Source organism: Hevea brasiliensis, chromosome 6 (assembly GCF_030052815.1).
Source record: "Hevea brasiliensis isolate MT/VB/25A 57/8 chromosome 6, ASM3005281v1, whole genome shotgun sequence".
Classification (NCBI taxonomy): domain Eukaryota; kingdom Viridiplantae; phylum Streptophyta; class Magnoliopsida; order Malpighiales; family Euphorbiaceae; genus Hevea; species Hevea brasiliensis.
The window spans coordinates 16,539,711-16,560,241 of record NC_079498.1 but is presented as its reverse complement, the minus strand read 5'-3'; the positions used below and the strand labels follow the sequence as shown (position 1 = coordinate 16,560,241).

Genomic DNA, 20,531 nt, shown 5'->3' with positions numbered 1-20,531 from the left:
TTTGAAGTTGTGAGCAAGAGACTGAAAATGACATACAGGAGCAAATGGCTAACCCTTCACCCCTATTTATACTCGTCCGAGCATTTAATGCTCACGAGGTTCCAGGCAGCGCATTGGTTAGCAGGACTCGCCAGCTGTTCTGACACGTCTCACGCATATTCCCAAGATCCCATAAAGAGATCGGTTAATTATAGAGCGGCAGATTCAGGTGTTTCGAATTATGGATCGGATAAGTGTCATTCAGGTAAAGAATCAGATCGGATAATCATATTAGGGCTCGGAAAATAATTAATAAGATAATAATTGACAAAATAAAATCTTTATTTCCAAAAGATCGGATTACATCATTTGGGCGATCTCAAGAGATCGGAATACATTTCCAAAAGTCAGATTACATAATTTGGGCGATCTAAAGATCGGAACACATTAGAGATCTGATTACATCAAAAGGCCGATCTCTAAAAGATCAGCGGAACATCCTATCTAAAGAGGCCTGTGTCAATAGTCAACATTGTGACCGATCCAAAGGGGTGTCACCGACCAGAACCGAGGCGCTGTCGGAACACCCAATGTGGAGGAAAGCCGCTGTCGGAACACCCAATGTGGTGAGAAGTCAAATAAACTTGGAAAAGCAACCGTCAAGGGTCGGCAGAACATCAACAATTTGCTCGGTCAAAATCGATTTGCCGATTATGCCAGTTGAACGACTCGAGATAGATACAATCGAGGTCCGCAATCCAGATCGGGTAATTGATTTAGTTCTCTCACCATCATCAGATAAGGTCATCACGATTATTCGATCACCAGGGTCATGAGTTTTCAGTCGGGGAATAAAAAGGTCCATCGAAAAAAATCAAAAACCACAATCCTGCCGGAACAACTGCCGGAATAACTAGAATAGGAAAGTAAAGAAGAAAAGAAGAAAATCAGATGGAGAAAGTTTTGGGTCAGGGGGTATATATAGGGGGAAATCAAGCATTTATTGCTGAGCAGAAAACGAAGCGGACGCTTCGGGAATTGAGGGGAATTAATGCTTTGACCGGACCGGGCCTGGTTAAGGGAAGTATTGGAATAATAGAGATCGGAAGAGGGAAGATCGGCATGAAAGATCGGAGAAGGACCATGTTGAGAAGATCGGAAAGCAAGAGAGAACAGAAAACGAAAGGGCGCCTACTGCTGTCACCATAATCAGAACCGAGGTAGTTAAAGCATTGCCAGGTAAAATCTCAATCGCACGCTCCAGAATCGCCCACGTTTCTGACATGCGCTGTACATCCTAATCTCCACCGTTGATCCAACTTGTAAGGACGAGCTCAGAGCCCTTGGATCAAAGAAGAAGACGACAAAACTAGCGCCTTTCACTCCTAGCCCTCAGATCCCCCCGGACAAGAGAATTTGGGACTGTCAGATAATAAGAAGAAAATGGCAAATTTTCTAAAGAGGCTCTCAGCCGTCCGTTCTGATCCTCTTTAATTCCTGAGCCTCAGATCATGTCCTTTGAAATCCTGACCCTCCATCTCCCTCAAAATAGATCCTGACCCTTCATGGGGAGCACCCGGTTCCTATAAATACCTGCATGAAAACTGTTCAAGGGGGACGAAAAAAAAAAGGAAAGAAGGTTGTTAATATAATGGAAGAACTCTGAAATTTAATTCAGATTATTACTCTGCTTTCATAAGAAGGGCTTTTGGAACCAGTTTCCTGAAGTGTTTTCTTAAAAGATTTTGAACACTGGAACATTTTCATTTTCAGCTCGTTCATTATCCAAAGAGCATTCCCATTTTTGGTTCACGGTTACTGTATTTTTATTTCCGTCGTCCATGTTCAATCTCATTTAAACTCGGGTATAATTCTGACTCGATTGCATTTAGTGAAGTAATCTTTGTTTCAAGGCGGACCTTAGTCTCCTGGCTACCGACTTGCGATCTTATTACGTTCTGTGATTCTGTAATTAGCTCACTAAATCCGACTTCTTACAGGTCAGCGTTCATATTGCCATTTTATTTAGTTCTTGTTTTGCTTATTTCTTTTTTTTTTTCATGCATGTTATTTCCTTTAAGGTCATATCACATTTGAAAATGCAAAGGTAGGTCGTGCTTCAATTGGCTTCTACGTCGGCTAAATCATATTTTTGTTGATCTTTATTATTTTGGGAACGCAAGTCATCTAGTTTTGAATAATATATAAATGGTTATGATAAAATAGGTAACTGTATTTTAGGGGTCTCTTTGAAAAAAGGGGTCTAAATAACACGTCAGGAGAAATAGCTAAATTGAATCACTAGGTCGCGTAGAAGACAGTAGGCATAACACCATAAGACGGAATAAAGATCAAATCTTAGATGAGTAAAATGGAGCAGATGAAATCTGTAAGCGACCACATGGAAAGTTCACCAAAGATCCCTTATTTAGTCACAAAGTACCAATAAGTTAAAGGAAGCCTTATTACGACCCTTGGCATCTTTAAATACTAGAACTCTTAAACTTAGGCTCTTAAGATATATAGCTGTGATCAAGTTTCGAAGAGATCGGAGGAGAGTTCTTATCCGGTCTCAATTCAAAATTTTAATGAATACTTAATAGAGATCGGAGGAGAGTTCTTATCCGGTCTCAACTCAAAATTTTAATAAATATTGAATAGAGATCGGAGGAGAGTTCTTATCCGGTCTCAACTCAAAATTTTAATAAATATTGAATAGAGATCGGAGGAGAGTTCTTATCCGGTCTCAACTCAAAATTTTAATAAATATTAAATAGAGATCGGAGGAGAGTTCTTATCCGGTCTCAACTCAGAATTTTAATAAATATTAAAGAGTTCGGAGAAGAGTTCTTATCCGATTTTTAAATTAAATTTTAATAAAATATTTCTTTCAAATAAAATTAACATACAACAGTAACTCACTAAGGTTGTCTCATTTACTTATGTATCTGGGTGATCCAAATTTAGTGAAAAATCAAATGTTCCTTTAGTCAAAAGGATTAACATGTCCATTCAAGCCCTCCTAACTAATGCAAAGTTAAATCTACTTACCCTAATTAAGGGACGAGGTGGGGTGCCTAACACCTTCCCTACCCGTTTACGGACCCTGAACCAAGAATCTCTGCCTAGAAGTGGTTTTATCTCAATTTATCTTCATAAACGATTTTCTTTAATTTCCCTCAAAATTAAAGTGGCGACTCCTCACTCTTTCCCACTTCGGTGAGGGTTCGTTCAGGCGACCGCAAAACTCCTTGCGACAGAGTTGTTCAGGTCTCACAAATAAACTCCATGGTTTTTATTTTGTACGCGCGCGCGCACGCGTGTGTGTGTGTGTGTGTGTGAGAGAGAGAGAGAGAGAGAGAGAGAGAGAGAGAGAGAGAGAGAGAAATTTTAAAAATTATGATTAAATTATCTAAAATTATAAGTTTTGGATAAAATGAGTAATACACATAAATATTTAGATTTATTATGTCATTTGGCCTTTAATTTTAATTAATGTGACATGTAGGCTCTATTATTTAATAATAAAAAATACCACATGACATGCCACTCCAGCTTCTTCCAAATTCAATTTCACAATAGGTTAAAATTTTTTTCAATCTTTAAAAGGTTTGTATTTTTGTGTCAAAATTAAAAAGATTGGATTAAATTACAAAAGAGCAAAAATGTTTAATTTTTTAGCATGATTAAGCCAATAAAAATTTAAAGATTTTTTTATGATAAATTAAAGTTAAAAAATAAAAATAAAATAATTTATAAAATAATAAATAAAATAAAAGATAGGAAATGATGACCTTGGGCTATCAATAAATGCAATATGTTGATTCTCTATGAAAATTAAAGAAATATCTTTGACAGTAAACATTAAAGTTGACTTAATCTATCAATGAGTTTTAATTCAGTGACATTGACAATGTTTTCAAGATTGTAAAATCATGAATTCAAATATCTATAAGTGCCAATTATGAAAAAGAAAAAAAAAAAAAAACCTAACCTCGATGAATAAAACATGAGGTTCAAATAGTTCAAACAAGATTTATTTCCCAAGGTTTTAATCTAACTAATTTCATAAAAAGACAAATATTTCTCAAAAAGCATGGAAAACAGGAAGTAAAAACAAACTATTGGTCTCAATCTCAACTCAACATCAAAAATAATAATAATAATAATAATACAACTCAGCATGATGTTTGTGAAAGGAACTATTGGATAGATTTAGAGCGTTTTCAGTGTGGGCTCTCATAAACTTGCATTTTTTAAATTTTATCACTAATAATATTTGGCCTTTCCTGCTTAAAAATAAGAAAAAGAAAAACCTTGCTAATCAGACTAATAATATTAGTAATGTTGAGTGAACAAACTTGAACGAGAATAAAATATCATGATGATTTGCAAGCGAATTAAACCATTTTTAAAAAATGAAAAAGCTTAACTTTTTAATGACGGAAAGCATATAAGTATCAGATAGACTCACTTTTAAGTTTTCACTCCTCTAATTTCTACTAAAATATCTTAGGTTGTGTTTGGATTCATAAATTTAGTCTTGAAATTTAAATTTCAAATATTAATTTTAAAATTCATAAATTTAAAAATATCTTGTTTGGCTTATAAAATTTTTTTTCAACTTTTAAATTAAAAATAGAGATGAATATTCTATAAATTTTTTTTTGTTAGGTTGAATTGGAATGGTAAAAGCATTAAGGTAGTATTTGGTATAAATGAATTCTACAAAATTTTGTGGCATTCATTTGTAAATTTAAAATTTTAATGTTTGATTTAAATGAAAATTCTTTTGAAATTTTTAATAATCAATTCTATGAAATTTATTATAACTAAACTAAATTTCATCAAAATTGATGAAATTTACACATGAATTTCTAACTTAAAATCCTATATATTTCAAGTGATTAAATTATCCTCTTATTATATCATTTTATTTTATTTTATTTATTCTTAATTTAAAATTCATTTCATTTCAAATAAATTTCATATTTAATATAAAATATACTAAATAAAGAAATTCATTTGTAATAAAATTCATTTAGAAATAAAATAGATTTTACTATGAAATTGAACTAAATAGGGTCTAAATCTAAACTGTGAAAATATAAAACAAATATCAAAGGTTAACAAAAATATTTTAATTAGTTAATTAATTTCTCTAAATGAGTTTTAAGGTACTTCCTCACTTTTAGGTTGCGTTTGGATTGGATTTCAACTAAATGTTTGATTTAAAATTTATAAATTTATAAATCTTTTGATTAGCTAATAAAAAAAAATTTCATAGAAATACCTAAAAATTATAACATCATGTAAAGTTGATACATTTGATTATAGTAGAATGAATTTAAAATATTAATATAAAAATAGTTATTTTAAATTTTTTATTTTTTAAGTTGTAAACAATATATTTAGTTTAAATCAAAATTTATAAGATTAAATCTTTCAATTCAAACATAGCATTAATTTATATATTTAAAAATTAATATCTTCAGTGTTATAATGAGAATAAAATTTTGAAGAGTAAACTATTCAAAATAAGACCTCTTGATTTGTATATTTTTTTTAGAGAAAACAAGTGATATACAAACAATGAGTGGTAGAAGCCCACTGAATGTTCTAGCAAGTGTGAATGCATTGGATTCCCTAATGAAAAATGACATGTATTCTTTATTCTTTTTATTATTATTTATTTGTGCTTCGCTTATCAATGTCTTCATATTGGGAAGGTAGTTATGTGAAATATATTAGTTTAATTCCCATTTTGGTTACATCATTAATTAACTTCACTTTCTTTATAAATATAAACATCTATGGGCGTGTGTCATCCACACTTCTCTATATCCAAAATCCCAGATTCCATTATAAAAAATTATATGATTATTTGAGTTATGTTTAAAAATAAAAAATATTTGAATTATGTTTAAAAATTAAAAAAAATTGTAAAATTCAATTAAAAATTGATTTGGTTATGAATTATATGGATTGATGGTTTTAGTTTATCTTTTTATCAATTTTTATATAAAATGATGTCGTTTTATGCGTGTGATAGTCATTAATTAGTAACTCTTTACAAAGTAGCAATATCTATTTCTCAAAAAGCTAACTCTAAATTTCTTTTAAGAATAATATAAATTTATTATCAGTTGTTGTAAGGAATAATTGTACACTAATAATTAAAATTTAAGAGTAAATTAGACAAGTTGATTAAATATTAAAATGATAAATTTCTGAGATACAAGTAAATACACTAAATTTAATTTATGAAGAATTATATTGATTATTTAATATTAATATGTTACTATTGATTTATAAAAAATTATTAATTACTTATTCAAGATGAACAGTCAGAATTTAATTTTGATTAAATTTTAAGCTTTTCAACTTTATCTTTATCGATTCCCAATCGACTTGCTATAAAAACCTTGGAAAAATAAATGATATATTATATTACAATTTACAAACAATGCACGTTGGCTGCCCCTAGCAAAATACCACTGTTCTTGCAAGTGTGAATGCATTAGATTCCTTAATGAAAAATGACAACTAATCTTTATTCTTTGTTTATTTATTTATTTTTGTTCTTCCTTTATTACAGTCTTCACTTTGGGAGGTATTTATGTGCAGTAAATTACTTCTCCATTTGTTTCTACCTCTTTGATCTCATTATCCTCCACAAATAACCATTGCTTTGTTTTGGTTACATCACCTACTTCACTTTCTTTATAAATATCACCATCTGAGGGCGTGTGCCATCCACACTTCTCAATATCCAAAACCTCAAATTTCCTCATGGAAGCACCTCAAGAATCAAACCAAATCCAATCCTCCTTTAAGGAAACCGAAACACCACAACCTTTTACTGATCTTGAGAATCAAAGAAACCATGAACTGGAAGAAGTTGAAGTGATCTTCGACTATTCCAAAAGGGCACAGTGGCTTCGAGCTGCTGTTCTTGGTGCAAACGATGGTCTGCTTTCCACAACCTCCTTAATAATGGGTGTTGGAGCTGTTCGTCAAGATCCCAAGACCATGATTCTCTCAGGTGTCGCTGGTTTAATCGGTGGTGCCTGTAGCATGGCCATTGGAGAATTTGTTTCTGTCTACTCACAATATGACACAGAATTGGCTCAGCTGAAAAGAGAGACCAGATCTGCAAGTGAACTTGAGGAGAAGAAGAAACGTTTGCCAAGCCCTTTGCAGGCCGCCATCGCTTCAGCCTTTGCCTTTTCCTTGGGAGCCGTGATACCGCTTTTTGGGGCGGTTTTTGTGAAGGATTATGCAGCAAGGGTTGGGGTTGTGATAGGTTTGGCTACCCTTGGCTTGATAGGGTTTGGATGGCTAGGTGCAGTCTTAGGACATGCACCAGTTGTTAGGTCATCTTTGAGGGTGCTTCTTGGCGGATGGTTGGCTATAGGAATAACTTATGGCCTTACTAAAGCTATTGGGAGCACTGGACTTTGATCCATATATCATCTTTCTATGCACAATCACTTGGTTATATGTATCTATTTATTTATTATCATGTAGTAGTGTAAAAGATGGGATATCAGAGTCATTAATTCTTAGCAGAAAATCTTTGGCTCTCTATGTAGAAAGCTGCAAATAGATCGTCAAAATTAATTTTGGATTTGGTTGCTTGATTTGCCAATTATGTAGAAATATATGTATTACCCTTATTTCTTGTTCTATGGACTCTGCAGCTTGTAGATCTATTATTGTATTTCAATGGTAGATGTTTGCCTTTCAACAGAACATATCGGGGAGATGTTGCCGGCGGTAAGTCTCTCTTAATTTGATCTCTCTCTCTCTCTCCCAAATAAAGTTGAGGGTTTAATTCAGCATCTTTTTTTTTTTTTTTCTTTTGATGAAGATTTTTTTTTATTATTATTAATTTGTCTCTCTGAATACGAGTTTTTATATATCAATTTTTTTACACTATATATCAATTTTATTCTTTATTTTTATATGTAATAGTCTTTAAGGGACGTGCAATATATAATTTTATTATTATTATTATTATTATTATTATTATTATAAAAAAAACATATGTATAAAATTGATGTATAATTTGGTATATTAAAACAATACAGTTTCAAATTTAATTATTGATAAATAATCGTAATTTTAAAAATAATAAAATAAATTTAATTACATAATGAAATACTTGTGAAGAGAAAATTAGTGCTCTTATCCTAAAAATTTCTAAATGGAGAAGAAACTAGTAATCTTCTCCCTACAAAACCCTCTCCCTCCTCCATCTTTCTCATTATTTATCTTCTCTTTAACTCATTTTCTCCTTTTGATCTCCTTTGGTGTCCACAGGCAATCCCTCCAATTCTTTTTCTATTTTTTTTATTTTTTTTTAATTTTTTTATTTTTTTATAACTCTCATATCTGTATTCGTTTAGAATTAATTTTAAGCATACCTTTTTAAATCTATCTATAATGATAGATTTAAAATGAATAAATTTTCATATTTATCCTTATTGGTACATCTTAAATATTTGATTTTGTTTTGTCTCCTTTAATAAAGTTATTAATTACGTGAGTTTGTTAGCAAATTATTTTGTTTCTTGAAGAAGAGTGTTAGCAAATTACTAGGTGTAGATCATTTTTTGGGTAAAAAATTTAAATTTGGAGGCTATTTGATTGAGCTCGTCAAAAGATCATAAAGTCGAAAAATGGATCATATAACCCACCTATTAGTTAACCTATATGCTTCGTTGACATTATCAAAATTTTCAAATCCTTTATATTATCATTATTTTTTTTTTATAAATGGTTAATTTTATTATGTAATAATATAATATGTTGATGCTTTATTTCTAATTAATGAATTTTTTTATTAAAAATAAAATAAAATAAATTTAGTACATTTTGATTCTTATAATATCAAATTTTTAAATTAAATTTTTACCAATTTTGTTTTTTTATTTGATTTAGAATAATGAGAATCATGCATACATGTACCTTAAAAACAATAAAGATAAAAAAATTCATAATTATAGTAATATAATATATTTTAAACATGTTTATTTTTGTATTATATGAGTTTACGTATTATTATTTTTATTTAAATAAAGTCAAATGGAAAAAAATATTTACACTAATTTTCAATTTTAATAAAAACTTTTAATCTTATTAATTTAATACATTAATTTTTTGTTTTAAGAGTTAGGGTGTTTCATATTTATTGTCAAAATTGCTTAAGTTGAATTTTATTTTTTAATTCCTAAAAATACTTTTTTTTTATAGAAATGGAAAAATATTTTATTAATTAGAAATAGAAAATAGAGAAGTACAAATATACATATTATATTTTTGAATAAATAAAATTATTAACTTATATAAAAAACAATATTAAAAATTTAGAAGATCTAGTAATATTGACAAAATATATAGATTGGTTAATATGTGAGCTATGTACTCTGCTTTTTTCACGATCTCATCAGATAACCTATCAAAAAAAATTTGTACCTCATATAATACTCTTCTAAAAAAACAAAATATTTTAACAACTAAAAAAAATAAAAGCTCAACCAAGTTGAAAAAAAAACCATAAAAACTCAACATCTATAACAGGGACAGATATGAAGAGATATGCTCAAATTTTGTTCTAAATGGATATAGATGTAGAAGTTATTAAAAGAAAAAAAAAAAGAATTACTACAAGTGAAAATACTCATCAATAACCATCTAAAGAGGAAATAAAAAAAAAGAGAAAAAATGAAAAAAATAATAAAAAAAAGACAGCTAAAAAAATATATTATTTCAATTGGCGCGCTATTTAAGTGATTTTACATATTTTTACCGATTAAATAAATTAATTATTAAAATTGATGTAAATTAATATCAATGATTGATGATGAATTAATAAAATTTAAAAGTTTTATCTAAAATTAAAATACGTGTAAATAAAAGATTTTTTTTTTCAAAATAACGAAGAAAAAAGTTAAAATAAAGAATTAGTTTTATTTTTTTAATACAGTAAAACACAATAATAATAATAATAATAATAATAATAATAATAATAATAATAATAATAATAATAATAATAATAATAATAATAATAATACAAAGCAAAATTAACCAACAATTCCAAAGCTTATCAAATCAAGCAACCAAAATCAACTATTCATTTATAGTCTAATGGGTAACTGTGTAGTTGTACTAAAGGAAGGAATTTGAGCATGCTTGAAGAATAAGGTTTATTGCAAGATGCATTATAAACAGAATGAGAGGGAATATATATATATATATATATATATATATATATATATATATATATATATATATAAAATTAAAAATAAAAAAAGGAGGAATATTAGGTGAGGAAGGAGTTGGCTAAGGATTAAGGAAGCTCTTTAATTGTTTTCAACTTTCTTGTTTTTTATGTTTCAAGAAAAAAATTTAAAAATTAAAGTATACATGTGATGGAGCATCTTAAAAGGAAATAACGTGGCAGGATGGTCCAGGGATTAAGAACTTAAAGGTCTAACTTTTATTTTATTCGCCGGTCAAATCTTATTATTATTATTATTATTATTATTATTATTATTATTATTATTATTAATAAATACTTTATTACGATTAGGGGTGTTCGATTTTGGTTTAGTTAGAAATTTATTTAGGAATCAAAATTAAATTAAAATTTTGATACGATTTCAGTTTAGTTCTTTATTATTTCGGTTTCAGCTCGGTACGGTTTTCAATTTTTAGTTCTGATTCAGTTCGATTCTCGGTTTTTAAAATAATTTTATATAATTTTTTTTTTTAAAAATCATACTTGAATTAGTATTTAAGTTTTAAATTGAATTATTAATACATAATATACCATATAATATATCTTTTAGCTATTTCTAAATTATATAATCTATAATTATAAGGTGCATATATAATTTAGAATTAAATATATTATATAATAAAATAATATAAGTATATCATATAATATACATTTTAACTATTTATTAATTATATAATATTTAACTATATATATATATATATATATATATATATATATATATATATATATATATATATATATATATATAAGATAATAGTATATTGGATAATAGTATATTCATAATTAAGAATTATATGATAATTTAATGCATTTATAAATAAAATTATTAAGAAAATATAAAAAAAATAAAATATAACATTAGGTTGTATTTAATTCATAATTATATATACATATATAAATATATATAATTATATTAGAAGGACATAATACATCTTAAAAAAATATAGAAAAATATATATATAAATTTGGTTCTCGATTTGATTTCGGTACAATTCCGGTTTGGTTCTTAGTAAAGAACAAGAATCGAATCAAAATATTAAAATAATTTCGGTTTGATATGGTTCCTATCACTTCGGTATGGTTCCTCAGTTTGGTTCGGTTCCCTTAAGAACCATGCACAGCCCTAATTACGATTGGCTGATATTTATGAAAAAAAAAAATTGTTTAGGGAAACAAATAAATTTTTACAATGCCAATAAAATCATTAGAGTGAAATTCAAATGGAGATAACTTCATAATTTTATTTAAAATTTTTTAAAATGGCACTACAACAAAATATAGGATTTAATGACTCTTTTTTAATATTTTTTTGTACATGATGTTAAAGTTATAAATAACATCAAGGTAACATATTTTGACATTAAGATAACATATGAAGTAATAAATAATATATGCATTATGCATAATAGTGTTGTAAATTAGTGTAAAAGTGTTGTTAAAAACTTTAGATTATGAAATTTATGCACATCACTAAGTGCTTGGTAAAAATTCTAATCAACAACATGTTTTAAAATTTTAACATCATATTAGCCATGCTGGTAAAGCCTAGATTTGATGTTTATCTTGTCTTGGAATGTAAAAGTTCTTAGGGGTGCAAACAGAAAATCTGTAACATCCTCACTTTAGGTAGTCCGTACAGTCTACTGTTCCGGTGACCAGTGTCGGTCCGGATAGCTAGAACGTCCGGAAAAATATTTAAACTAAAGTGAGGAACCATAATTAACTCAAATATTAATAAGAAAAATTTAGAAAAAATTTTAGAAATAAAATACAATCAAGTTAAATGAACCGGTGTCCTAGTGATGGATAACCTAGTGAGAAGTTACGGTTCTCATACTAGGAGCCCTAGACCCGGGAAAAAAATTATAAAATAATTTTTGGGACTCCAGAGAAGGGTCATTGAGGTTCTTATGGCATTAGAATGCCAAGAAAATGCTTAGAAAAATTTTTCAATCGGTATAGACAATTTTGGCTCGTTAAGCCAAACGGAGGGCATTTTGGTCATTTCGTCTTCAGAGATGATTTTTGGCCAACTTGTCCAGTTAAATAAATAATTTATATAACATAAAATATGAATAAATATTGTTAAAAATTTAATTGCAATTAAATAGACAAGAAAAGATGAGAAAATGAAGGAAAATGGACTTATGACATCATAATGATGTCATTAAGATTCTCCCAACCAACCCAATGTGGACACATGGCATAAACTTATTTAAAAGAGACAAAATGGGCTGAAAATTGAAAAAAAAATCAGAACTTCTTCTTTTCTTTCTTCTTTGCCGTGAACCTCCACCATAGCTACCCATTTGCAAGCTTTTCAAAGCTTGATTTTACTAACTTCTACCCAACAAAACCCTAACCTAGCAACACAAAAAAATGTTCTTACACCTTGGAGATTCTTTTGGGAGCAAAAAGAAAAGGAAAACAAGAACTCAAGCAAGTGGGGAAACTTCACTCCATAGAGGTTAGTGACCTAACTATGAATTTCACTTTGAATTCATGTTTAAGGACTTGAATGAATGTAAATTACAAAGAAAATTTGTTAAATACCACTTGTATGCCATCCATTATTTTTGAAAGCCATGGTTAGGGTTTGATTGTGATGAGTTTAATGAAGTTAAAAGGCTAGTATGGCTGCCCTTGATATGCATCTTGTAAGTGGACTGATGAAATGCCATGATAATGCATGGTTTGTGATATTTGAGTTAGGGTTTGGGGTGAAAAATGGGACTTTGAACATGTGATAATGAAAGTAGGTTTTAATGGTCAATTAGTGACCATTTGGTATTGTTTGAATAAAAAATGAAGTGCATTGTGTAGTGGGATTGGAGTTTGGTGTGGCTGCCCTTGGTGACCTGTAGGACTGGTCATGAGTCCAGCAGGTTTGGGCAGCAATAACTTGAATTGTAGAGGTTCAATTGGTGCAAGGCCAATTGAACATGAAACTAGACACATAATGGCACAACTTTGGTGAAGAAACCATGCCCAGAAAACCAAACCAACTTGACCAAAGATTGCCCTAATCTGGGTGACCTGCATTCTGCCTGGGCAAAATGACCAAATGAACAGTGTTTAGTCATTTGGCCATAACTCAGTGTAGAAAGGTCCAATTGACCTAAAATTGTACCAGCAACAAGCTGAGATATAGACCAACAACTTTCATGAAGAAACCTAACCCAAATTATGACCAGAACATATTCAAAATGTGAGTTGCAGTCACTGCTCCTAACACTATAGATTTGGTCAGTCCATAAATTTTGAAAAAATTTCAATCCGGCCAGTTGTGGTTTTTGGGCCATAACTTGAGCTACAAAACTCCAAATGGAGTGATTCAAAAAAGAAAATTCAACTAGACAAAATAAGGAACAACTTTCGTGTTGATCATTTTGCCAAATTCCCACTGTAAAAATGACCAATGGAATAGTAAAAACAAAGCATGAAAACTGAAAATTCTGCCCAATTAACATTAAGCTTAGAAATGGTATTGGCAACCAATACCAACAAATTTTGAATGAAAAATGTGGTATGTTGGGAGTATTAAAACCAATGTACCTATTGTCTATGCAAAAGTCAATATTTTAGTTGACTAATGAAATGAATAGTAACATTCAAACTTGAAATTCAAAAATTGTGAAATTTAAAAGTGTAATATGCCCTAATATACCTAACAAGATTGGTTTGGATAGCTTGGCATGCCAATAGGGTTCTGTTAGCAGTACTGCATATGGCTTCATGCCATTCTGTGTTTCATGGCTTTCCATGCCATTCTGTAACATAATAGCCTTTGGCTATGTTATTTGAGCTATTACATTCAAGTTTTATCCCTGATGATTACGACTTATTAGCTGTTCTGTTGCACATCGGGAGACACAATGTGACCGATGGTGTGATGATCCGAGGTACTTAGTACCCAGTGCCAGTTTACTCATTTATCCAGTCCAGTCATACAGTATAGGTTACTTGGGCAACCAGAAATGAAAGTGGATAAATTTAATAAAATTATGAATATAATAAATACAAAATAAATAAGATTACCAATAATGATCGAAAAATTGTCTGTATAAGACATCAGAACATACACTACATATTTATTTTTTTGTTATTTCTTTTTATTTTATACTGTCACCACTAAGCAGAATTGCTTAGCGTGTTGCTTTTGCCACGCGCAGGTACTAGAGACTTAGCTGGGAAGCCCAGCAGACATCAGACCAAGTGAGCCTTCAGATTTGCATCCGGAGTCCAGAGTCACCTCACATTTGCAGTGCATATGGCAGGACATTAGGACTTTGGGGTAGCACTTTGTATTTTGCATTTTGTATTAGTTTGAATTGTAACTATAAATTCTCGAAATTATGTAATAATGTAATTATATGAAATTTCATGTTATTGAAATTTTCTATATAATGTATGTTAATAAATGAAATGTTGAGAAATATAAATGAGCTTCCAATGATGAAGTGAAAAGAAAAATTTCTAAAAATAATATTGAGATTTTGATATTGAGTTGAGAAATGTGTGTATAATGGAGTTTGGATTTGGATATTATATTGGAAGTGTTTTTAAACAGGTTCAGAAGAACTGTTTTTCCAATTTACAGCCGGCACTCTGTCGGATTTTCTATAAAATTTGCGAAAAAATTTTAGATTTATCAAAAATTATAAATAAATGAATTAAAAGGGATAAATTGTAATTGAAACATGAATTGGTGCTCCGGCACACTGAGTGGCATATCTTGCTCGGCTACACTATAGACGGGTAAGGGGTGTCACAAAATCTCATTTAAGGAAGATAATATTTAAACATAAGGTGGATATTGTGGTGGTTCTAGAAGCTAAATGTGAAGATATATCCTTCCCTTTGGTGAGAAACATTATGGGTAATCTAGAGTGGAAATTCATTGAATCAATAGGTTTATTGAGTGGTTTGTTGCTATTATGGAATAAAGATTGTTTTTGTTTCATTGAGTCAGTGTTTTCAAATTTGGATTTTGATTAAAGGAGTTTTTCTAGCTTGCAATTTTGTTACTGACGTTGCTATAATTTACGTATCTTGGGGTGGCAATGATTAGTTAGTGTTGTGAGAGGAAATTTATCATGAACTCTTAAGTGAGAGCAATGTTGTTCTTATTGTTGATTTCAACCAAGTTTTTTATTTGGTTGATAGGACCTTGCTTGAGGTCCAATTTGGCCAAGGGTGGTAGGTTTAGGGTGCACTTAGACTCAATCTTGCTCTTTGGGAGAAAATCTCACTAAATAGGAAGAAAATAAATAAAAATAATAAAAGAAAAAAAAAATAAAGTAGCATATCTCCCTTAGCCAAATTAGAGAGAGAGAGAGAGAGAGAGAGAGAGAAGAGGGGGGGGGGGGTGAGGAGGGAGAGAAAGTATCTTATCTTTTAGGAAACCAAATCACTTAATTAAGAAGCTTGGTCAAAAAGTCAAGCTTATTCCTAATCAGGCTAAGATTTGGTCTTCCTAATTAGTAAAACATTTATAAATACCTCTACTAAAACCCTAAATAGGACATTCAAAGCCAACACTCATCTAGAGATACATAGAGTAGCCTCCCACATGCCACCTTTCACTCTTCTTCTTCTATTTTTAATTCCCAAAGGTAAAAACATGTAAAAGACATAAGATAAACATGAATAACATCTCATTCAAATCTCTTTTATGTGCTTACTTTGAGTTATATATGTCACTAGAATTGATCATGACTTAAAAGCAAACTCACACACTCTATGTAAGGTTCTAGGATGAACTACTACTGCCTAACTTAAAGTCATAGTTAGGCAACTTTTCTTATCCCAAAAATATTTTTAGCTAGATTCTACATCAAAAACCATGGAACTTTCATATTTGGCTTATCTTGATCTGATTTGTGGTTTGTGAATTATGAATCTTCAAAGTTTTACATTTGATTATACATGATTCTGCACACACCAGAACTTTATAGCAGTATAACTTGATGAACGTTTTTAGGTGATTCTTGCACCTGCAACTGATATTAAGGTGTCCTTCATTTTTTTTTTTTTAATGTTTTGAGTTTCTTCAAATTCTGTATGGTTTTGTGTGCAAACGTTTTACAAAATAAGTGGATAGAATCTGAACGCATTAGACAAGCAGTGACTTTAAAATTTGATTTTATTTTTTCAGTTGTTCTTTTGTTTGGTTCTTTTTCTAAGTTTTCATATGATGTTTTAGGAACACTCCCATAAAATTTCATCAATTGTTATGAAGTTTTACTATTTTTTTTGTACATTTTTTTCTTCATTACTGCCACTGTACAGAGAAAAGGTAAATTTTGATTTAATTTACTTATTTAATTTTTTTTCCTCTTATTTGATCAAGTACTGACTTATTTACTTGTTTTGCAATGATTTTGGGATGTCTTGATCATGGTTTATATGAGAGATGATAGTGGCTAGGGTTAAATCACAATCCTAGCCAAAGGGTAACCTAAACTTAAGTTGTTGTTATTGTTGTTTTTTTTTTTTTTTTTTTTTTTCCTTTTCTTGTCTTACCTTACTTGTTCTCTTTCTTTCCTTAATTATATTCATCATTCTTGGTAATTTTTAAATATAGTAAGTTAATTATTATGGTAAGTAAATAAAAATGATAAGTGTATCAAAGAAGGTAAATGGGACCCCTCATCCAAATAAAGAAAGCACACTGAAAGAGGCAAGTAGATCCAAGGATAAAAATGGAAACTAAAGTTGCATCAAGACTTACCAAAAGATACATTAAAGCCTCTTGTATTGGTTTTAAGCTTAATAAGCCTCGTAATAGAAACTAGTGTATTTTAAAAGGGTTGTGATCTTTTCTCCTCTCTCCCTTTCTTTGGATGTTTATTTTATTAATCTCTAACATTTGCATGTAAATTAACTTAGTAATTAATCTGATGGAATTTGATAAAATTAAAGTAATAAGTAAAGCATATTAGAGACATAGGATGCATGCTTTGGGGCTGTTGTTATTCTTTATTGTATTCATTATGTGCAAACAAACCCAAAGCATGTAACAAACTTAAAAGCATATTAATTAAGGCAACTAGATAATTATGGTAATAATTATGAAGATAGCAAGAAGGCATGATTTAGGGCTACAAGATGCTTGTGATATGGATATTATATGCTTGATTGAACAATGAGTGTGTGTAACCTAGATTTGCATATTATATGTCCAAGAACCTTAATAAGGAAACAACATGATAGTCTATAAGAAACATAAATAGAGGTTGGCCCTTAAACAACATGCATAGCACCTTCCCTCTTCTATATCCACTATCCTGAACCTAGACCATTGGGCTCATGGTAAGAGAAGGGTAGTGGACCTTTACAAGGGGTAGAGTTGTAGCCCACGTCCCTTCTATTGATTTTGTCCCTGTTACTATTCAGGTGGTAACTATAGCCAATCCTCCATCTTTTAAGCATTAATATCCAAGCTCTATACCATTGTTATGGAAAGATGAAGTTAATCTAGTTCAAGGAGCAAAATGTGCTACCCATAGACTAGAATGAATAATTTTCAAAATTTGATTTGCAATCTCACTCTTGTTGATATTTCTCTTTCCCAAGAGCATTTTACATGGCACAATTCATCATCAATAAGTCATATAAATAAAGCCCTAGTAAACCATCACTAGCATTCTGCTTTTCCAAGAATCATGCTTATTAGGCTCCCAAGGGGCCCTTCAGATCTTGGACTTTTGGTGGTATTGCCCCAGCTTCATGATGTTATCAAATCCTTTTAGGGAGAAATTTTTACTGTAAATTTTGGTGTTTTGCTTCCTCACAAGCTAAGGCTCTTGTGTCATAGGCTCAATCTTGGAATGATAGTGTATTTGGTAATACAAAGGTCAACCTCAATAATCTCAAGAAATTACTTTATGAGTGGAAAGATATTGCTAAATCATGGGATCTCTCTCCTACAGAATTGAATGAAGTACAGAAGCTGAGGGTAAACAAATCACTCCAGGCTTCGCATTGTAAAAGCATTTGGAGGCAAAAGTTGCTTAAGACTTGGTGGAAATTGGGGGATATAAATACTAGATCTTTTCATAAATTATGATACCCCTTACCCGTCTACAGTGTATCCGAGTAAGTCATGTCACACTCGGTGCCGGAGCGCCTTAATTTATCTTATTTCTTTTTCCTAGTATTTACATTTTATTTTATTAATTTGGGTCAATTTATTAATCAGAGAAACTGATGGAGTTTCCCCAAAATTATTCATAATTTTGATGAATCCCACCTGTTCAAAATCTCAATAATATAATTTCACTAATATACAATTCGTCATAATTGCAGTACTTCATCTCAATTATCTCAAACTCATAATTTCATACATTTTATACATAAATAAATTCATGCTCACATTCATAAAAGAAATACTCAAATTTTATTAATTTACAAAATTTACAAATCATTACATGAGTTCATAATTTACATCACAATATTATGAATAATACAGTACACCAAAATAACTAACATAACCTAGAGGGCCCTACCAAAATGCACTGCACTGATGAGGTGATGGGGTCAGACACTAACGCAAATCAAAACTCTATCTCCCAATCTAAGGTCTACTGGGCTCTTGCTCCTGATCTCCAGTACCTACGTGTGGCAAAAAGCGACGCGATAAGCATAAAGCTTAGTGGTGCCAATATAATATAAAAATAAACTAAATAATTAAATATGCAAAAATTTTGCTGTTATTTCATGTAGACTGAATTTTTAGTAATTATTTGTAATATTCTTAATTTGGTAATTTTTATGTTCTTTATTTAGTTGTAAATTTTTGAGACTTATTTTAATTGCCCAAGTAACCTATACCAGTTGACTGGACTGGATAAACGGGTAAACTAGCACTGGGTACTAAGTACCTCGGGCTGTCATACCATCGGTCACATAGTGTCTGCCTGGTGTGCAACAGAACGGCTAACAAGCCATAATAATAATCAGGCATAAAGCCGAGTATGTCAAAGAATATCAAAATGGCGGCCAAAAGCCATAATATCACAAAATGCACTAAAAGCCATAAATCATGAAATGGCACGAAGCCATAGGTAGTACTGCAATCGAAACCCTATTGGCATACCAACCTATCCAAACCAATCATTCTAGGCATACAAGGACATATAAGCAAAGTTAGATTTTGATTCTTTGCATTGGATGTTATTGTGGTTACCATTCATATCAATATTCATGCCAATTTTTGACTATGTCATAGATAATAGGTATACAAATTCTAAACACATGATTATACCACATTTTGGGTTTTAAATTTGTTGGTATTAGTTGCCAATTGCAATTCAAAACTTCCTAGAAATAATTTCAAAATTTCAGTTTTTATCACCTATGTTTACTGTTCCATTGGACCAATCTACAGTGGACATTTGTCTAAACTTTATTCATCAAAGTTGTTCCTTAATGTCTCTACTTTAATTTCCTTTTTGAATAACTCCATTTGGAGTTTTTTAGCTCAAGTTATGACATTTTTACCATAACTGGCCGAATTGGTCCATGTCCAGAATTTCTGGGCAAATTTTTGGTTCTAGCAGTTTTGATGAGCTAATTTTAGTTAGCAATTTAATTAGGTTATGATCAGAATTTGAGTTTTTTTTCTTCATGAAAGTTGTTCTACTATGTCTAAGCTTACCATAAGTTTAAGAATTAGGTCATTTAGACTTCTCTATACAAAGTTATGGCCATTTGAACAAACACTGGTCATATAGTCATTTTTTCCAAGTCCAGATTTTGTATATCTGGATTTGAGCCAAATTTAGGTCACTTTAGATTGGTTTTTTGGGTAGGGTCTCTTCATGAAAAATATGGAATTATGTCCCTAATTTGACTCAAATTGATCTTACATCAATTGAAGTTACATAATTCAACTTATGGTTGCCCAAACCTACTGGACTGAAGTCCAAAATTTCCAGCACATAGGGCAGCTCACCCAATTCATCATTCAATACCACGATCACTTTCATTTTAAGGTCAAACCATATCAAATGGTCACTAATTGACCTTAAGAACACTAATTTATCAACAATTTATAAAAATCCTAATTTTAGCTCAAACCCTAATTCCCAATGTCACAAATCTTACACTACACATAAAGTTTAAGATTCTAATCTACTTATGCTCATCAAAAGCCATCACTACACCACTTTAATCCAGTTAAAAGTCATCAAAACCCTAGCATACTCATGGTTGCAGAAATTCAAGGGGGGTGTAACGTGCA

The 20,531-nt window shown here is 30.4% G+C and overlaps 1 protein-coding gene across 1 annotated transcript; it reads left to right on the top strand.

Moving 5' to 3' along the window:
* Nucleotides 1–6,477: 6,477 nt before the first annotated feature.
* On the top strand, nucleotides 6,478–7,668 carry LOC110640923 (vacuolar iron transporter homolog 4-like). The gene has a single exon (XM_058148433.1). The coding sequence runs from the start codon at nucleotides 6,772–6,774 to the stop codon at nucleotides 7,441–7,443; it is 672 nt and encodes a 223-aa protein (XP_058004416.1). The 5' UTR covers nucleotides 6,478–6,771; the 3' UTR covers nucleotides 7,444–7,668.
* The last annotated feature ends 12,863 nt before the right edge of the window (nucleotides 7,669–20,531 follow it).